Source organism: Empidonax traillii, unplaced genomic scaffold (genome assembly GCF_003031625.1).
Source record: "Empidonax traillii isolate 1590-97213 ecotype Southwest subspecies unplaced genomic scaffold, ASM303162v1 scaffold14:size4059594, whole genome shotgun sequence".
NCBI lineage: Eukaryota > Metazoa > Chordata > Aves > Passeriformes > Tyrannidae > Empidonax > Empidonax traillii.
The window spans coordinates 1,700,464-1,717,308 of NW_020955207.1; the positions used below are offsets into that span (position 1 = coordinate 1,700,464).

The 16,845-nt window shown below is 40.9% G+C and overlaps 1 protein-coding gene across 1 annotated transcript in view; it reads right to left on the bottom strand.

Moving 5' to 3' along the window:
• Positions 1–8,504: 8,504 nt before the first annotated feature.
• Positions 8,505–16,845, bottom strand: part of EPDR1 (ependymin related 1) — a 34,207-nt gene continuing 25,866 nt past the window's right edge. The window contains exons 2-3 of the mRNA XM_027891899.1: positions 13,982–14,190; positions 8,505–11,158 (exon numbers count right to left, since the gene is read on the bottom strand). Coding sequence (XP_027747700.1) covers positions 10,968–11,158; positions 13,982–14,190 — 400 coding nt within the window. The 3' untranslated portion in view covers positions 8,505–10,967. The remainder of the gene's footprint in view (positions 11,159–13,981; positions 14,191–16,845) is intronic.

A 16,845-nucleotide genomic window follows, 5' to 3' on the forward strand; every position in this document is an offset into this window, starting at 1 on the left:
CAGCATCCTTCTGGACAAGTTGGTCAACTGTGAAGCATGCAGGTACATGGTTCACTGGGTGAAGAACTGACTGAAGGTCAGGGCTCAGCGGGTGGTAGGGAACGGGGCTACATCTGGATGGAGACCAGTCACCAGTGGTATTTTTCAGGGTTCAGTCCTAGGGACAGTTCTGTCCAACATATTTATCAATGACCTGGAGGAAGGAAATAGAAGTTTGCTGATGTTACTAAACTGGGAGGTGCTGTTGAGTCTCTCATGGGACAAGAGGCCTTGCAGATGGTGTGGATAGATTGGGGTGTCAATAATCGACAATGGCACAAAATTGTACAAGAGCAAATGCCAGATTCTGCGCCTGGGATGGAGTAATACCTGCCACAAATACAAATTAGGAAAGGGGTGTCTGAGGAGCAGCCCCACAGAAAGGGGTCTGGGGTTGCTGGCTGACAGCAGGTTCAGTACAAGTCAGCAATGTGTGTCCTGGCAGCCAAGAGGATAAAGCACATCCTGAGGTGCACCAAACACGGCACAACCAGGTGGCCAAAAGGGGTGATTATCCTGCTGTATTTAGCACTCATGCAGGCTCATCTTGAGTATTGTGTGTCCCAAAATTTAAAAAGGATGTAAAGATCCTTGAATGTGTCCAGAGAAGGACAACAAAATGGCAAAAGAGCTGGAAGCCATGTTCTCTGAGAAACAGCTGAGGACAAGGGGTTTGTCCAGTTTGGAGAGAAAGAGACTGAGGGACAACCTCACTGCTCTCTGCAGCTTCCTGAAGAGGGGAAGTGGAGAGGGAGGTGCTGACCTCTTCTCCCTAGTACCCAATGCCAGCATGTGTGGGAATGGCTCAAAGCCACTTCCAACAGAAAGGATATAAGTGAAGGATTTTATTTTATTTTTCTGACTGTTTCAGGACAGATGCTCACAAGCATTATTGCAATGTGCAGGTGTACCCAGGAGCAGGTTAATCCAATCCTCAGTTTAACTTGAGAAACCATCACTTAAAATCTGACAAAGGAACATCAGAGCGAGAACATTGCAAATACCCTACATCTTGTGCAGAACTATTGGGACTACATAGGGAAAACCGATTTCTGTCTCACTCACATGTCTCTTGTGGCAAAGAGTTAAAGTCACGGTTTGTATCCAAGACAGTTGTTATGAACTCCACCTCTCCAGGCAAGTTTACCCATAGGATTTCTGGCAAGATTACGAATTATGTTCATCTTCCTGGTAAGAGTCCTTCACCCAGGCTCTGCAGAGAATGAACATGCCAGTCTGTAAACATGATTTCTTCATAGGACATATTTGTCTTGACCACACATCCTTCCTGAAGTCATACATACAGAGTAACCCAAACAATGGGATTGCCTGGAGCCAAAAGAAGGGGTGCCGGCTGAACCCAGTCCCCTTTAAATCAGAGACAGACACCGGGTTAACCCACAGATCATACAATAATCCTGAAAATATGTTACTGATATTGAAAAAATAACCCCCCAAATTATCTATAAAACATTAACCTTTACCAGAAACAGGAAAGCATATAGCTGACTCATGCGCAAGGAAGGCTTTCTAGAAAAAAATCTCAAAAGTTTTAAAAATGTAATTTTCTCTCTTTATTTGATAATGAATTTTTTTATGTATGAATTTGTATTTTGGCATTCACAAAACGCAAACCCCAAATGTTCCCCCACGTAGTTTAGAATTCTTTTTTTCTCTATTTTTAAATTATTTTGATTTTTAGCCTTTGAGGAGGAAGAACAACCACCAATGTCATGTAACACTTTGGATGCAAAATCTCAAATAATATGGCAGCAGGAATGCAGGTCAAGCAGTCCCTGTTTCCCGAAGACGAGAATGAGGGTCAGTAACACACAAAAGAAGGAGAGACTTGTGGTATTTTCCAAATTAAGACACATCTTTATGACACTTTATGAGGCATAACTTTTGCCTTCCAAAACTTACTCTGCTGTGTTTCTTGAGTAGTGATGCATGAAATGCACTCTCACGCCTGCCTGGAGCTTGTATTGCCCACAGGGATAGCTGAAAAGTGGCAGCTTCTCAGGAGACTGGAAGCCTGGAGCTCTTCCAAGCACAGGCTGTTTTGCAGAAGCAAGAACCCCTGGGGAAATGGAGCCAAGGGAAGAGCAGAGCTCATTCCCGCTCCATGTTTGCAATGGGCCAGAGAACCAGAGAGAGCCAGGGCATGAGTGGTGCCTTGGAGGCACAAGTGCAGCATGAAAGAACCAAGCCAACAGGGGGCTGTGATCGATACCATAGAGAACAAGAAGCAATACCTGGAGGCCACCCATAGGGCCGGCTCTGGGAGCCTGGAAAGTTGCCTTTCCCCAGATGTGGGGCATGAGGGCCACCTTTGTGGTGGAGGAACATCACACAGCAATCTAGCCAAAAGGGACTGGAGGAGACCTGAACAGTGGTCATGCTTGATTTGCAGAGCAAGGCCAAAAAATCCTGTGAAACTGTGCCAATCTGTCCCACGGGAAAATTTCTTCCTGATCCCAACACTGGCAATAGGCTATTCGCTGAGCATGTGAATGAGACCTGCCTCCTTGTCCCACAGGTTGGTCGTGCCTCTCAGGAGATGTCCAATCTCTATTCTCCCTCAACCTGGAGCCATCTCAGGGCCGTCTGACAGTGGCCACATGCAAATGGATGCCAAACCAGCGCATCCTGAAACAATTAGCTTTGGCTGCACAAAATGCATTCCCATATTGTGCTGGATCTAGTAACAATCCAGACTGGAAGTAACAACTCCCTATATAATTAGCACTGAGTGCCACATTAAAATAAGAAAATAGTCACATCCTTTAACCACTATAGATGGAATATTTTTTTTGAAGTGCAGGTGTCACTTGGCTTTTGTTTTGTTTTGTTTTTAACTATGGCTATCAATGGACTGATCTGAGGTTTATATCTTATCCCAAACATTTTCCTATGACCTGCTGTTACCTAGCAGGGCACTTTAATGCCAAAGTTGTTGGTACAAAGCAAGTGCTGTTTGCAGCAATTGAGTGCAGTGATTCTGCTCACACCCTCAGGTTCAGGTGGCCCAAAGTTCAGTGCTCAAGACACCTGACCAAACACATACCACACTCCTTATAGCTCTGTCCCAGCCATGTTTCAGGCAGTTGCTGTAGAAATAAAGGAGGAAGCTTTAAAGATATATTGTGCTTGGCTGCCCTTGCCTGGTGCTTTTGGCTGTCAGGGACATGTTTCACCGTGGAGGTAATATACAACATTTCCTTCTGCTGTTTAAAAAGATCCTCTGGAGAGGCAGATTTTGTTAGTGAACAACATGTCTGACATCATGATAGCACTGCTCTAATAAAGGCAAAATTAGTCCCAGTCTTTGAAGCACAGTGCTTTTCTTCCTGGGGCTTAATTTTTGCAACTTTCACAAGTCCGGCTTGGATGGCTTGGTGATGAGAAAGACAACAGGTGGATGGGAACATGTCCTGCCTTTCTTTGTTCTGGACTTCTCCCTCTGATTATTTCTCCTAATGTTTCCCAGAGGGACCATCAGTTCTTTTCATCCACATCTGTAAGAGTGAGACTGCTGGAAAAATAATACTAAGGGCAATATCATTTTGGCAGTGCGAGCTAGCACAACATGGAAATTAAATGGAAGGGAGCTGGGTGCTTTCAATGTCCAAATTCAGCAGCTCAGTTAGGAAAACTTTTCTTGGAAATGAAAGAACGGGTCATAAGTGCCGACTGTTTATTTCCACCGGCTAGAGATTATTTCACGCTTAATCTATCCACTCCAGCGGAAGGTGCAAATGTTTGGTACTTCCTTGTGGTGAGCCCAAAAGGTCAAGTCCACCCAAGGCCTCCTTCCTTCTGCAGGGCACCCAAAAGCCATGCACTGGTCCTCGTGGGGCCATCAGGCACTGAGTGAACAGTGTTCTGTGAGCAAACCCCATGGGTGCTCTGTCAGACTGGTCAGGCCTTCCAAGGATGTGTATTGCCTGAAAAGAAATGCTGATGTTTAGAAATCTTTAAATTTGGATTTGTCTGCCACGTCTTTTCTATAAATCCATAAAACAGGTTGAGAGGGGCATGCAAAGGTGGTTCTCCATCTTTTTACTTTCTTTCCCCTACCCTTTTCTTTTCTTTGGGGTATAGTTGACTGGTTTTGGGGCTACCACTCTGCTGGCATACTTTAATTTTGCTTTGTCTCAGTTCTTTTTTCACCTTGCTCTTTCACTGCTGTTTTTTGTCCATTCTCACCCACATGGAACATGATCCTTACAGATTTTTGAATGAAATTTCCAGTATAGGATGTCCCAGCAGGCTGGACACAGGGAAAAATGTCTTCAGTTTGGGTAAGATTTGTCCCATGGTAAGGAATACTGCCCGCTGCTCATAGCCTGCTCTGTGTTCAAATAATCACATTTGACTACAAAAAAATCAAGGAAAGATCCTGTGCTGGCATAAAACATAATTTTTCTTTGGAAATCTGCAGAGTACTGAGCCTATGCACTAGTAAAGAAACATCATGCCTTTGAGCTTCCCTTCAAGTCTACTACAGAAGCATCTTCTTTCAAAGCTGAATACCAGTCAATGTAATTATTCAGAGTTCAGTCCTTCTGAAAGGCTGTATTATTTGTTACTTTAAAGTGGAAGTTCTGAGGCCGAAAAGCTTTATATTAAAGCTACAGATAGCTTTACAGACACGGATTTTGTTTCATTACAAATCTTCAGGACTTTCTACATACCGATGCCTTAAGATTCTTAAGATTTGTAGCACATAGATTTTTAATATAGCTGTATAGTTTCTAACACTTTAAAATAGCAGTTAACAATTACTAAACCCCCTTTTCTCATGCTTTGTGTCAAATTTTTGAAATTCTTAAAATTTTGTTTATTGTACGTTCCAAGGAAAAAAGATTTTAGCGAGTACATCTTGTTTGGGACATATACTTACAAGGACAAAATAAGACATCATTATAGTCAAAGCAACCTAGAAGGCCTGGAAACCTTGGAGAAGCTCCAAAGGCATATGATGCTGAAGATGATGATGGTGAAGAAGGAAGGGGTCTTGAGACCTCTGACTCAATTCTGGGGAGGAGTGTCAAGGGGCAGACCTGAGGGGGGTTTTGGGGGCAGGCAATTCTCGGGTTGGATGTACCCATTAGATATGATAATTAATTAGTGTTATAAAATTTTAGGAGCCCTGTGCTGTATGGTGCACTTATTTATTTAGTGTGCCTAAAGTGCTTTAATGAAATACTTGCTCTTTATCTATATTAATATTGTCTAGAAAGTTCTTTTCTTCCATTTTAGGCATCAGTACTATTTCTTTAATCCAAAAGATTTTCTGAGAATAACTAAGTTTTACAGAATGTCTGTAAAAGAATGCTGGGAGAAAGCATCTCTTTTTCCACCCTTCTAGGAAGCTACTGCTTGAGAATGAGCTATGGTCATGCATACAGGATTTATTACAAGATTTTACTTTAATAAAGTAAAAGCAGTGTGGGCTGCCCAGCATAGCTCTTCATTTCCTTTGGAGAGGTGTGTGTATTTCTTGAGGTTAAGTGCCTACAGCCTCTCCAGAGCTCAGTTTTAACACTGTCATCATATTTGGTAGTCACTTGGGCCATGAGTAAGAGTATCTGTGCTGTCACTCAGTGTTACTTTCAGCATTTCTACCTCCTGTGCTCTTACCAGTGCAAACTTCTACAAGCATCAAGAATGTCCTTCATTATACAAATCGCCGAAATATTGCAGCAATAAGCACGGGCTGCTACCTGGTACCAACAGGGTGGTAAAAAAACCCCCCAAGTTCAGCATCCGTATGATAAATTGCTGCCCCCAACCCCTCAAATTAACAGAGGCAGCTTTCATATAAAGAAGAAAGGAAACAGCTGAAGAAACCACATAAAAATTAACTTCAAAACGGCATGGCAGTGGGAAGATAGGAAGAGCTTTTCCCATCTCTTTGAAAGCCCTGTAGGAAAGAGGAAAAGACCTGTCTGGCCTGTGTGTGGGTACAGTGAGCTCCCTAACAGACCCTTGCTTGAACTTGGAAGTGGGGAATGAAGACAAGACAGTGGGGACAGGCGGAAGAGCATTGTCTGAGCACCCAGGGGGCTGTCACAGACTGATGGACTGGGGCAGGTGGCATGAGCACAAGCCCCTGCCAGTCAGGCTGAGATGGCAGTGGCAAGGGTGATGGGAGCAGGCATGCGTTCTCCACCAAAAACAAAACTGAGGCGCTGACCTGACCTGAAGGATAATTTTAGTGCAGAGGGTGAAATCCTACCCTCTCCTCCAGCACGACATGGGCTGTGGCGTAGAGCTGGCAACTCAGCTGCTGCTGTTTCTGGAATGTCAAAGCTCTTTATCAGTGCTGGGCAAGCATGGGAAAAACCTTAGCAGGGAGTGGGGGGAGCTCAGCAGGCTTTCCTTTCATTTCCTCTCCTTTTCTTTTGCTCATGAGTCCCTTTGCCTGGCATCAACAAAGCCGGAGTTGAGCCCAGTGAACGGTGACAGGCAGGTGCTGAGCGCATGAGCAACACCCCTGTGCATGGAGGGAGCATGCAGGGGTGCAAAGGGCAACCCCAGATGTGTAACACTCACACGGTAATTTTATTACACGTTGGTAAGGCAGAGGCTGGGAACCCTCCATGACATCTGTGCTACTGCACCAGTGCCTCCTGGCCTCTGTGGGCTCCACTGGCTGAGGCAGTGATGTTGGCCCAGAGGTAACAGAGTCAGGAAGGCAAGAGCGGGTGGAAAGCAGAATTACTGTTCCCATTTTGCGGAGCAGGAAAGAAAGGAGTCTGAAGCAGGTTCTCATGGACGTAGGGGCGAGAAGAGTAATTCCTCAGTGTTCAGAGGCAGCAGGCAGCATCCTTTTAAAGGCACATATATTCCTGTAGGTAAAGAGGCAGGTCATCAGTGACACACTCATGCCTGCAAAATGTGCACTGCTGGGCTATTTGTCTTTGTTTCAAACAAAATACCATACTGTACCTATGTGCATCACTTAATTCAGTACACAGTTTCAGTCTCTTTCCTGAAACAGCCACATCAAACCACATGGATCTTTACCCTGGAGAGTGTTAAATCAGTAAGCACTCAAATTAGTGTTTGGAAATTAACATCTTAGTAGCATCTCATCACTCTTATCCCACATTTTTGACAGTTTTCTGGGATCAGTGATTGGATCATAAGCTTTTCTTCCTCTCCCCTTACCAAGCAGTAAGTGTTTAAAAAGCCTTCCAAGCTTGCTTCCTTTGTTCCTATGCCTAAGTGCAGACGTGGAGATTGAATCTATATGTGTTTGAGTCTGTGCTGTATATTCAGCCTCCTGGAAAGGTAGCTGATGGAGACCTCTGGATCTTTACAGTCAGGGACTTATGTCTATTTGTGTGGGTGCTGTTTTGAAATCTTTATTCCTCATGGCTAGGGAGAAAGCAACTAGTTGATGATCTCCTGATGTGCCTTTCTGTCATGTGGGAATATCCTGCAGTTTGTCTCCAGGACCAGTTTGTGGCCAAGGATACAGGAAATGTAGGATGTGGTGCAACAGCCAAGCGGAAACTTCTCATCAACTGGTATTTTGGGACACCAGAAATTGCACCTGAACCAACGCTGGTCTTTCTGTTGGACACCTACAATTTTTTCAGCATATGTTGCTTACATGGTGATGGCTGGAACTGCTCTTAAACTTGACATGGGACAGCTGGCAAAATTAAAGAAGTCAAGTCCAGCTCAGATCCATCAGGTATTTAGGTGTTGAACTACTGCTGAAAAACATGCAAGTGAGGATTGTAAACACTTTTTTGGAAGTGGACTTCACTGACATTAGGAAGTAAAGGGTGGTGGGAAAAGACATGCAAGGTTACAAGAGTAGGTGTGAACACTAGAATGACATGAACTTCGAGATGAGAAACACACTAATTCTGTTAGTGTCCCAAAATGAGAATACTGTATTGTTTAGAGAGTTCTTGACCAAAGTTTACTTTGACTATGGATTACCTTGTTTCTTCCTACATTCTTCATAAAAGTTGGCATACTGTGGTAAATGGCAGCACTTCCATAGTGTGCAGCATGGCTTCAGGCAGCAAAAGCTGTCCCTAATACTAGAGTTAAGCAATCTGTTAAAATAGGAATGGAACCAAATGCCCAGATCTCCTCCCCAAAGTCAAACTAAACCTTTTTTTTGAGGTTCAGGAATGTTTGGTTAACTCTAAATAAAACAATGCTGTGTTTCTACACATCCTGCTTTCAGCAAAGCCTCCAAGCAGAAACATAAAAATATGGCAGACAGATCTATGTTTGCACTATTTCCGGCCCAGCTGAAACCAGGAAACACTGGAAATCTCACAAAATCAGCTTTGTCTCACAGGCTATCCAGCTCCCAGTTTCTGCCACTGTTATCCCGCAGAATACAATGTAACTCATGCCCATACCAATTTATTATTAAATTTCCACCAAATAACTATGATAAACAAATTTCCCAGACTATCAGACATGCGGAACCCCCATTTTTACTCAATTATGGCAGCATACGATACAGCTACCTTAAATTTCCTTTATGCTCATTCCTATTGAGTCACTGGCATAGTTGCATAAAGACAAAATGTCTCTTGTGGTACATGACAACAAACCAAAGCAAATCATAACAAAGATAACAAACCAGGCATACAAATGTTTTCCCTCATGTTCAGTTCGCGGCTAATTTAAAATACGCAATCCTAAATTTTGTTATTTGACCTCTCTTTGACAACTCTCTTTACTGATTGTGTAGAGCATAAGCATGAAGACAACAGCATTGTTTTAGAGGTACATATGTAGGCACATAAAATTGCCCTGTGGGTCACGGCAAAATTTTTAAAGCACTTTTGAGTACAAGAATTTTGCCAATTTATATTTAAAGGAACATTTAATGTTATTGCTAGAAATTATATCACTGTCAGCAAAACATAATACAAACACTCAGATTACCCAGCTATCTGCTCGACCGCAACAAAGCCATCCCAAACGATACAGTACCACAGCTTCATGTTTGCTAGCCAGATTTATTATATTTTCCAGATTCTAACAAGACACATATTAAGAAATGCATGTTAATCATTGTCCTAATGAGAACAATATGCAGTTAGCATTTAGGTTGACACAAAAAAATACAGAAGGCGAGTACGAAATAAATGCACTCTAAATTCAAGGAAATCCAATCCTTCTTTCCACTAGCATGTTTCAGTGAAACGGTCCTGTCTGAGAGAAATTTTTTAATGAACTAGCTAATTTCAACCAGTATGTGTATGTGCTTTCATTAGACACAGGGCAAAGTAAAATGCCATTCTGACCACAACTGTGAAAGTAAAATAACCACTGTCCCACTTGCTTACACACAAAAAGCTATGACCATATAAAGCACTAAAGGCCAGCCCAGCATCTCTCTTTCAGAGACAGCAAACTTCCCAGTGTTGCACTGTTTACAGCCAGAGAACTTCCAGAGTAAACAACTACCCAACATGTGTGAGAAGACAAGAATCTGTCTTTAAACTTATGTGCAAATAATAAATAAAGTGCATGCCTTACAGAATAAACCAATTAATTTCATTTGGTAAAAGTGCAAATCCCATCACTATTCCACACTTCTGAGAGCCTGAAGGTGCATGAAGGTTTGGTTTGAATTTTCTAACGCAAAATATGTGTGCCTCCCATCCTTTTTTTCGGTTAGTTGCTCTGAAACTTCCACTCTGTCCACCAGAAAAGGATGTGGAGATAATAAGATTTTAGATACTGATGAAACAGCAAACAAAGCAGGCATCAGTGTAATGGGTGCAAAAGAAAGCAAGATTGTCATGTCTTTTTAGATTGCAGTGCCTTGCTGCCACATTGCACAGAGGTCATCTAAAACCTCTCCCTCTCATTCCTCTCTCCCACCTCCCTAAGCAGGTCACACAGCTCCGTCTTTCACTCCATCTGGACCACCAGGCACTGTGTGAAATATGATTTTGCCTCTACTAACTACGCACTAAAACCGGCCTTTTTTTCCCATCTACCTGGAATTATAAAGGTGTTTCCACACTCTGAGGAAATACTTTTGAAAACAGCTACTAAAGCTCTTTAGAGTGCAGTGCCTTTTAATATCTTTGCATATGTTAAAGTTAGTATTGCCTTAAAAAGTGAGTGCTGAAGCAAAATATGATTGAAAAATGTCTTATCACATTCTACTGGAACCCTTCCCCAAAAGTGCAGTAAATGAATGAAAACTTTGGCTTACTGGTTTTGGAGGTGTACCCCTCCCTCCTTCCCCTCTTTTGACACCACTGTCCCAAGAAACAGAAAAGCATTTTTTGCATGTCAGCTAGAATTACATGAGCAAAGCTACTCCAGTTTCTTTTTAGAAAGAACAAAAATTAGCTTGAAAATTAGACTACCAGATTCCTAAAGAGTGGAAGGAAAAAAACCCCAAACAAACGGAGCACAAAGCAAAATAAAACCAAAAGAATACATTTCCATAATTTGATGTATATTGTTTAAAACAATATTTTTCACTTAGGGATAAGGTTTTACTCAACTCATGTTTCCCCTCAAGTCCCCAGAAGTGATAATAACATCTAGCTTTTCCTTCTAGACATTACCTGTATTGCAGTCTGCTTATGCTTTGTTCTCTTGAAAAAATAAATAACAAAACCTTTGCAAAAGGAAAATCAGCTGCAGCTTAAATAGTATCTAGAAATATTATCTTAGTGGTAACTATATAATACTCCAAGTGCATCACTGAACAGATTAATGTGATTGAAAGAGATCATTTACGTTTGAATATATTTCACTTAGTTGAATGTTTATGTTCTCTTTCAAGTGAAAACGTACAAATTCCCAAAAGAGCAACAATTAGTTTGAAAAATCAGGTTAAACATTGGCAGTTGACTATTAAGGACCATCCTCTTGGCTAATACGTGTTTGCCCGGATCAGCCAGTGTCCATAATCAGCATTCATCTTTCATCCTTGTCAGCTGGGCTGTCTGGCAAGTGCTCGGTGGGGTAAACACCGAGGGGTCGGCAATGCCCAGATGTATATCAAAGAAGCGAGTGGAGGTTGTGACGCTGTAGTTCTTCGTGTAGGTTTCCTGTACTGGGTAACAGTCTTTGACGGTGTAAACGCCGACCCACGATTCCACTGTAATCAAACACAAATGTGACTGCTTTAGGTGACAGGAATGAGTGCACGGGTCATGATGATGTCAGTCAAAAAAAAAAAAAAAAGATTAAAAAAAGGCCACTCCTGAAGCCGGGCCTATAGGCTGGAACTGCCCACAGTTCCATCCCTATGCATGGCAACACCAAGGAAGGTTACAAAACTGCTGCAATTTGGACACCGCAATGATCTCAAACTTGAACATGTTGGTGGCAAGCACACTTCAAATCATGAAAACATCATGACATCAGTAAGTCATCGTTCAAGTATACCCCTACTGAAGGACTCTTTTGTTTAGTTCTAAATTTAGTTGTGTTCTGCACAAGTCTGATTTCTCTCACCTCTCATGCCACTTTCATGTCAGCTTCACTAGTAATGAAATGCTTTCATTATCCAGAAGGTAAATTTTAGTGCCATCAGGTTGGGTAGCACTGCAACCTTTCACCTTATACTCTGCTCCTGACAAGCCTAAAAGTGTGATTACTGAAAACCCGTGGTCTGTTTCACAATGGCTTTCAACACAGCCTTTGACACTCTAAAACACTTAGTTCCCCCATGTGTAGGACATCTGATTCCCTCCCATGCACAGGAAGTTCTGCACTCACCTCCTCGAGGAAGCATTTATCCTCTGCTGTGCTGGGCACTTCTCTGCACTAGAACTGACAGCCTGCTTCTACAATTGTTGGTCCCCTAAAATCTCACATTGATGATACTCAGCACAATTTTAATCCAAATAAATAAGACTTTGTTTCATCTTTTTCTATCTGTGTCAAGCATAGAGGGTTTGTCTCATTAGAAGAGGAACATTCCCAAGTACAACTCCAGTGCCTCAATGTCTTCTTTTAACTCACTACTGCGGTGTGGGGTTTTTTTGCTAGTTTGTTTGTGGTTTTTTGTTTTGTTTTTGTTTTTGGTTTTTTGTTTTGGTTTTGTTTGGTTTTTTTTAATTTCTATTCTTTTCAAACACTCTACTGATTCAATAGTTATTTCAAGACTACATTCAATGCTGATCTCCTCCAGGTGTGTGATGTAGCAACTCTGTCCCTTTTTCAACTTCAGTTTAATTCCGTGAAGTGTTAATCTTAGAGGTGTTCCCTTGTTATCTTTCCCCTTCGTTCTCTGCCATCATCTCTACTTTCAGTAGAGATTTTGGTAGTGGCAGCAATACTATTGAGGTAGCTTCCCTTGAGTACCCTTCACTTTTACATCTCTTATTAATCCCCCACACATTATCTATGATCGTTCTCCAGCCCCTCCATCATACTTCACTTCACCTCATTGCTTTATGCACGTCAGATCCCTTGACAGAAACTCATGATGTTAAAATTACCTACTATGATCATAAATCAGTTCCTCTGAGGGATACCTGTAACAAAATTCTTCTAGTCCCAAGGAAGCTTATTTTCTTTCACTCAGCAGCAATCAAACACTTATTTTCTGTCCTTCCAGTATTGTGTCATATGCTGTACCACAATCACATTACCAGAAATAAGTAAGCTGTGACATGAAACACACATACAGTATCTAAAGAAAGCTGAGCAAAATTTGAACATACCTCTCTGGAGCATATTCATATGCCAAAAAACTTTCTGACCTCAATGAACCTGGTTTTGAGCATAAAAAATAGACTTACCTTTTACTCAACAAGTCTTCTATCAGAATTTTGAATAAAAAATCATGCTAGCAAAGTAGCCTGTATCTCCCCTGAAACCTTAATAATTTAAACAGAAATACAAAATCCAAGCCAATATTAGCTAAAAGATGGATAGGCAACTTACAGACATTATTTTTATGAATTATCATACAGAAAGGCACTGGTGATACAAAATAATACAGGACAAAAAATCACATGTAATTAACTGAATGTGTCCGCATATTAAGTTCCATAAAAGTTCCAAAAATATCAGATCTGAAAAACAAAAATTCTTGGAGTAAGTGATAATTTGCTTCTTGTAGAATACCAGAGAATATATCAACTGAATTGCAGAGGTTTAACAACCTTATCCTTCATTCTCTACTTCATTTTTTCCACTTTTATTCAAGAAAGAAATATTTTCCTCTGGATAAATGCTCAGCTTCGTAACTAGCCTACATATTAGATGTCTCTAACCATAAGTATTGCATTAGCTGAATACTGGAATATATTTCATGGGGGTTTTAAAATTATTTTTATAGCTGTCCAGGTCACCAATAAATCATAGATGAATTGAAACCAATGTGCTAACAAATTGCTATGGGTCCAAAGCCTAACTACCTAACATACCATACCTTGGAAAATTCAGCCTACTTTCTTTTATGATGCAGGTGTTCAGCTGCCAAGTGCAGAGCTGAGCCTTGTGAGCAGATATTTCTTACTAGTATAGTGGATAAGAAAATATGGGCACATATTAAGGCTGTCAATGGTCGCAGAACCATGTGACTGAAACCTTTGTTTCTATTACGCAGACTCTAGTTTGAGTATGTGTGTCCTAATTATAGTACCAATTCTTCTCTAGGTAAATTTTGGATACAGACTGCCAGATTCAGACACAAAATGATGCTGTTCCATGCCAAAATCTGTATGATACGAACTGCAGTACAATCAAGTCCCTTGGACATAATTAATCCTGCTGAGATATGGAACATTTTCTTATATAAAATTCATTGTTAATAAAATTATATGCCACACACAGGGCATTTTTATTATTTCTTCCAGTAAACTTTACAGAAAGATGGAAAGCTGAGGTGAAACATGAATAATTTTATTTTTCTCTGGGCAGCAGTGATATTGATTATTATTAAGATAAAACAAAAGCATGTACATACATTTCCTGGCTGGTTTTCTGTCAGACCATTCCTGTACCATAATTTCATCTCCAGGTCCTCCAATGTAGTACTGATCTTCGTAAGTTGAATTGACAGGAATATCGTATGGATCCCATGGCTCTGTCAGAGCGACCTTCGAGCAAAGCTTTGTTACTTGTTCAATCTGAAACATCACTGCATCTTTGTAGAGCAGTATATACTCAAAGAATCTGAAACATTAAGAAAAATCCAGTTATATATATCTACAGCCTTTTTCTATACTAAGCAGGAACATTGCTGATATGTAAGTTTGCCTTTGACTTCTCAGTATAAGAACATTTTCACTTGCATTAAACTTTGCCAAACTTTGAGAAACGCTAACCAGTTGGGCTGAAATTTCCCATGCTAAAAGTTTGTCTCAGCTGACTCTTTCCAAAATAAATAAGTCAGGCTGAACTGGTTCAGCCATTTCTGAGAACAACAGAACAACTTTTCTAAGAACAACTGAGAGAAAAAACATGTTATTATTCCTAGGTTTTGTTTTGGTTTTTAATAACTGCTTCATTAGAAAGCTCTAGTGCCTCCATGTTTCGGAGAAAGGACTTAAAATTTTGGCAGGAGAAAGGTTTTTATTAAAAGTTGCCCAGATTTGGCTAAGTTATAAGCCGTTGAAAAAATCTGCTTGCATAGTCTGGATAGATTCACTTCTCCATGAATGTGGTAGAGCCTTTTCCTGTGCTGGTTAGATGGGGTTATCTGCCATCCTCACTGATGCTCCTCTCCATGGCAACCCGTATCGCTTAAGCGGAACATGGCAGTAAAGGGGGAAGTACATGCTCCTGAGTGCAGAACTGAGAAGCTCTCCATAATGGCACAGTTTCTCTCTGGAAACTACCAGACTCAACCATCAGGAGAAAGAAGAAAGCAGAGGGGCAGAAAAGGTAAGGCGGAGATGAGGCTAAGTGTGGAGCTCAATGAGCTTGAGAGGCCAGAAGGTGAGGTCAACAAAATGGATAGTTAATTAGGATTTTAAAACAATTTTCTATCAAGTCTGAAGGGACTGGGCCATGCTTTGAGGAGAAATAATAAGCATTTTCATGAACACTTTCTTTTAGTAGTCAGGTCTACCATGAACACCTTGGCTTTGCTTCCATACCTTTGAGAAGGATGTAGTATGATCCTTATCTTCTAAATGGGGTCAGAAACAGAGAAAAAAAGAAATCAAAATTATCGGAAGTATCAGCTGATTTTGAATACTCAACTAGAAACACTGGAAGCCTAACTTCTCCAGGGTGCTTTGCATTACCAATCAGAAGTTGTTTGAAGCACATCTTGAAGCATCCTCATGCATGCTCTGCACCTTTTGCAAAGGACTGATGGGGGTCACTTTCCAAACCCTCCAAAACTGTGCAGTCATTATTAGAGGCTTCCTGTGAATATTTCAGCTCAAGTATTTGGCTTCAACCTACTGTTATGCAGTGACTCTAGGAAAAAGGAAGGGAACAGCTTCATCTTGCCCTCTGTAATACTTTCTTTCTATCTGTAATTCCTTGCTTCAGTCATAATGCTGCCTCCATTTCCTACAAAATGACTTGGATGCCTTTTGACACAGGCATCTTCTATATCCCAAACCTGATGCTAGCCCCTAACAGTATTCATCCTGTGCCATCAGCAAGATGGTAAGCTGGCAGAGAACATTGCATAATTCATGTAATTGAAGAGATGATGCACAAAACCAAGAGGGGACCCTTCTCTGTGCTATTTCTCAACTCCTGCATATTTCTCTTTGCAACTCTCACATTCTTTTGGGAAGGCTGCAAGGTTTACAAAAAATGGGGCTGGAAACAAAACAATTTACGATTTTAATTTTTGTAGTACATAATTGCAACAGGCAGGAAAATCTTCACCCACAACTGACATGGTGACATTTAAAGGTTGCAGTATGAGAAGCAACTAAGCATGGTTAAAAGCATCTGAGCAACATTCCCATCATTTCTTGAAAAGAAATAATTTATCCAGCACGTGTCGAAACACAGGCAGGCTAAATGGCATTAGCCAAATGCAACAGTGGCAAAGAATAAAAGGGGGCAAAGAAGCTGACACGAGGTAAGCTGGGGCCCCTCTCTCACACATGACCTTGCACAACATGGGAGGTAGCTCATCCCACTTTCTGTAAGGGAGTCAGTCACTGGGAACTTCCTCCACATTAACAAGACTCAAACAAAGAGGCTGACAAACTGCAAGACTATACATTAGCTTCTTCATGGTAAATTGTTCTCCTGCCCATATCTTAAAATATTCCCACTTCTGTCACGACTTGTGCCAACCTAAACTCACCTCTCATGTTCTTAATCAAAGACAAGGTTTTCACAGTCGTGATACACTACTGAAAAATTCTGTATATTTATTAACCTTTCCTTACAGAAACCTAAGCTTGTGAACACATAGAGACATATGTAACCTTTATATCACATTTGGTCCAGGGAACATACTCATCAGAACAATAAAAAAACAAATCAAAAAAATCTGGTTTTCAACCAGACTCTAATGACTCAACTACTTTTCAGCTGACTGCCCAGTAGCTCCCGTAAAAGCGGGATGGGAAATGCCTCACAGAGGAATCTATCAACATGTTTGAGGTATCTGAGTGATAATATAGTAATTTTGTGAAAGAACAAAAGACCCAATGTATTAGAAAAGCATTGCAAACTACTGGGAATAAAAATAAACAATTAAATTTCTTCTAAAATCCTTATTTAAAACTTTATCCACATAGAAATTTTACTCTAATTTTTAACAAAAAATTTTTAATGTTTTCTTTTTCTGTATCCTTTCCCTTATAAATTATTTCATGGAAAAATATCTACTGTTCTAAATTTTGTAAC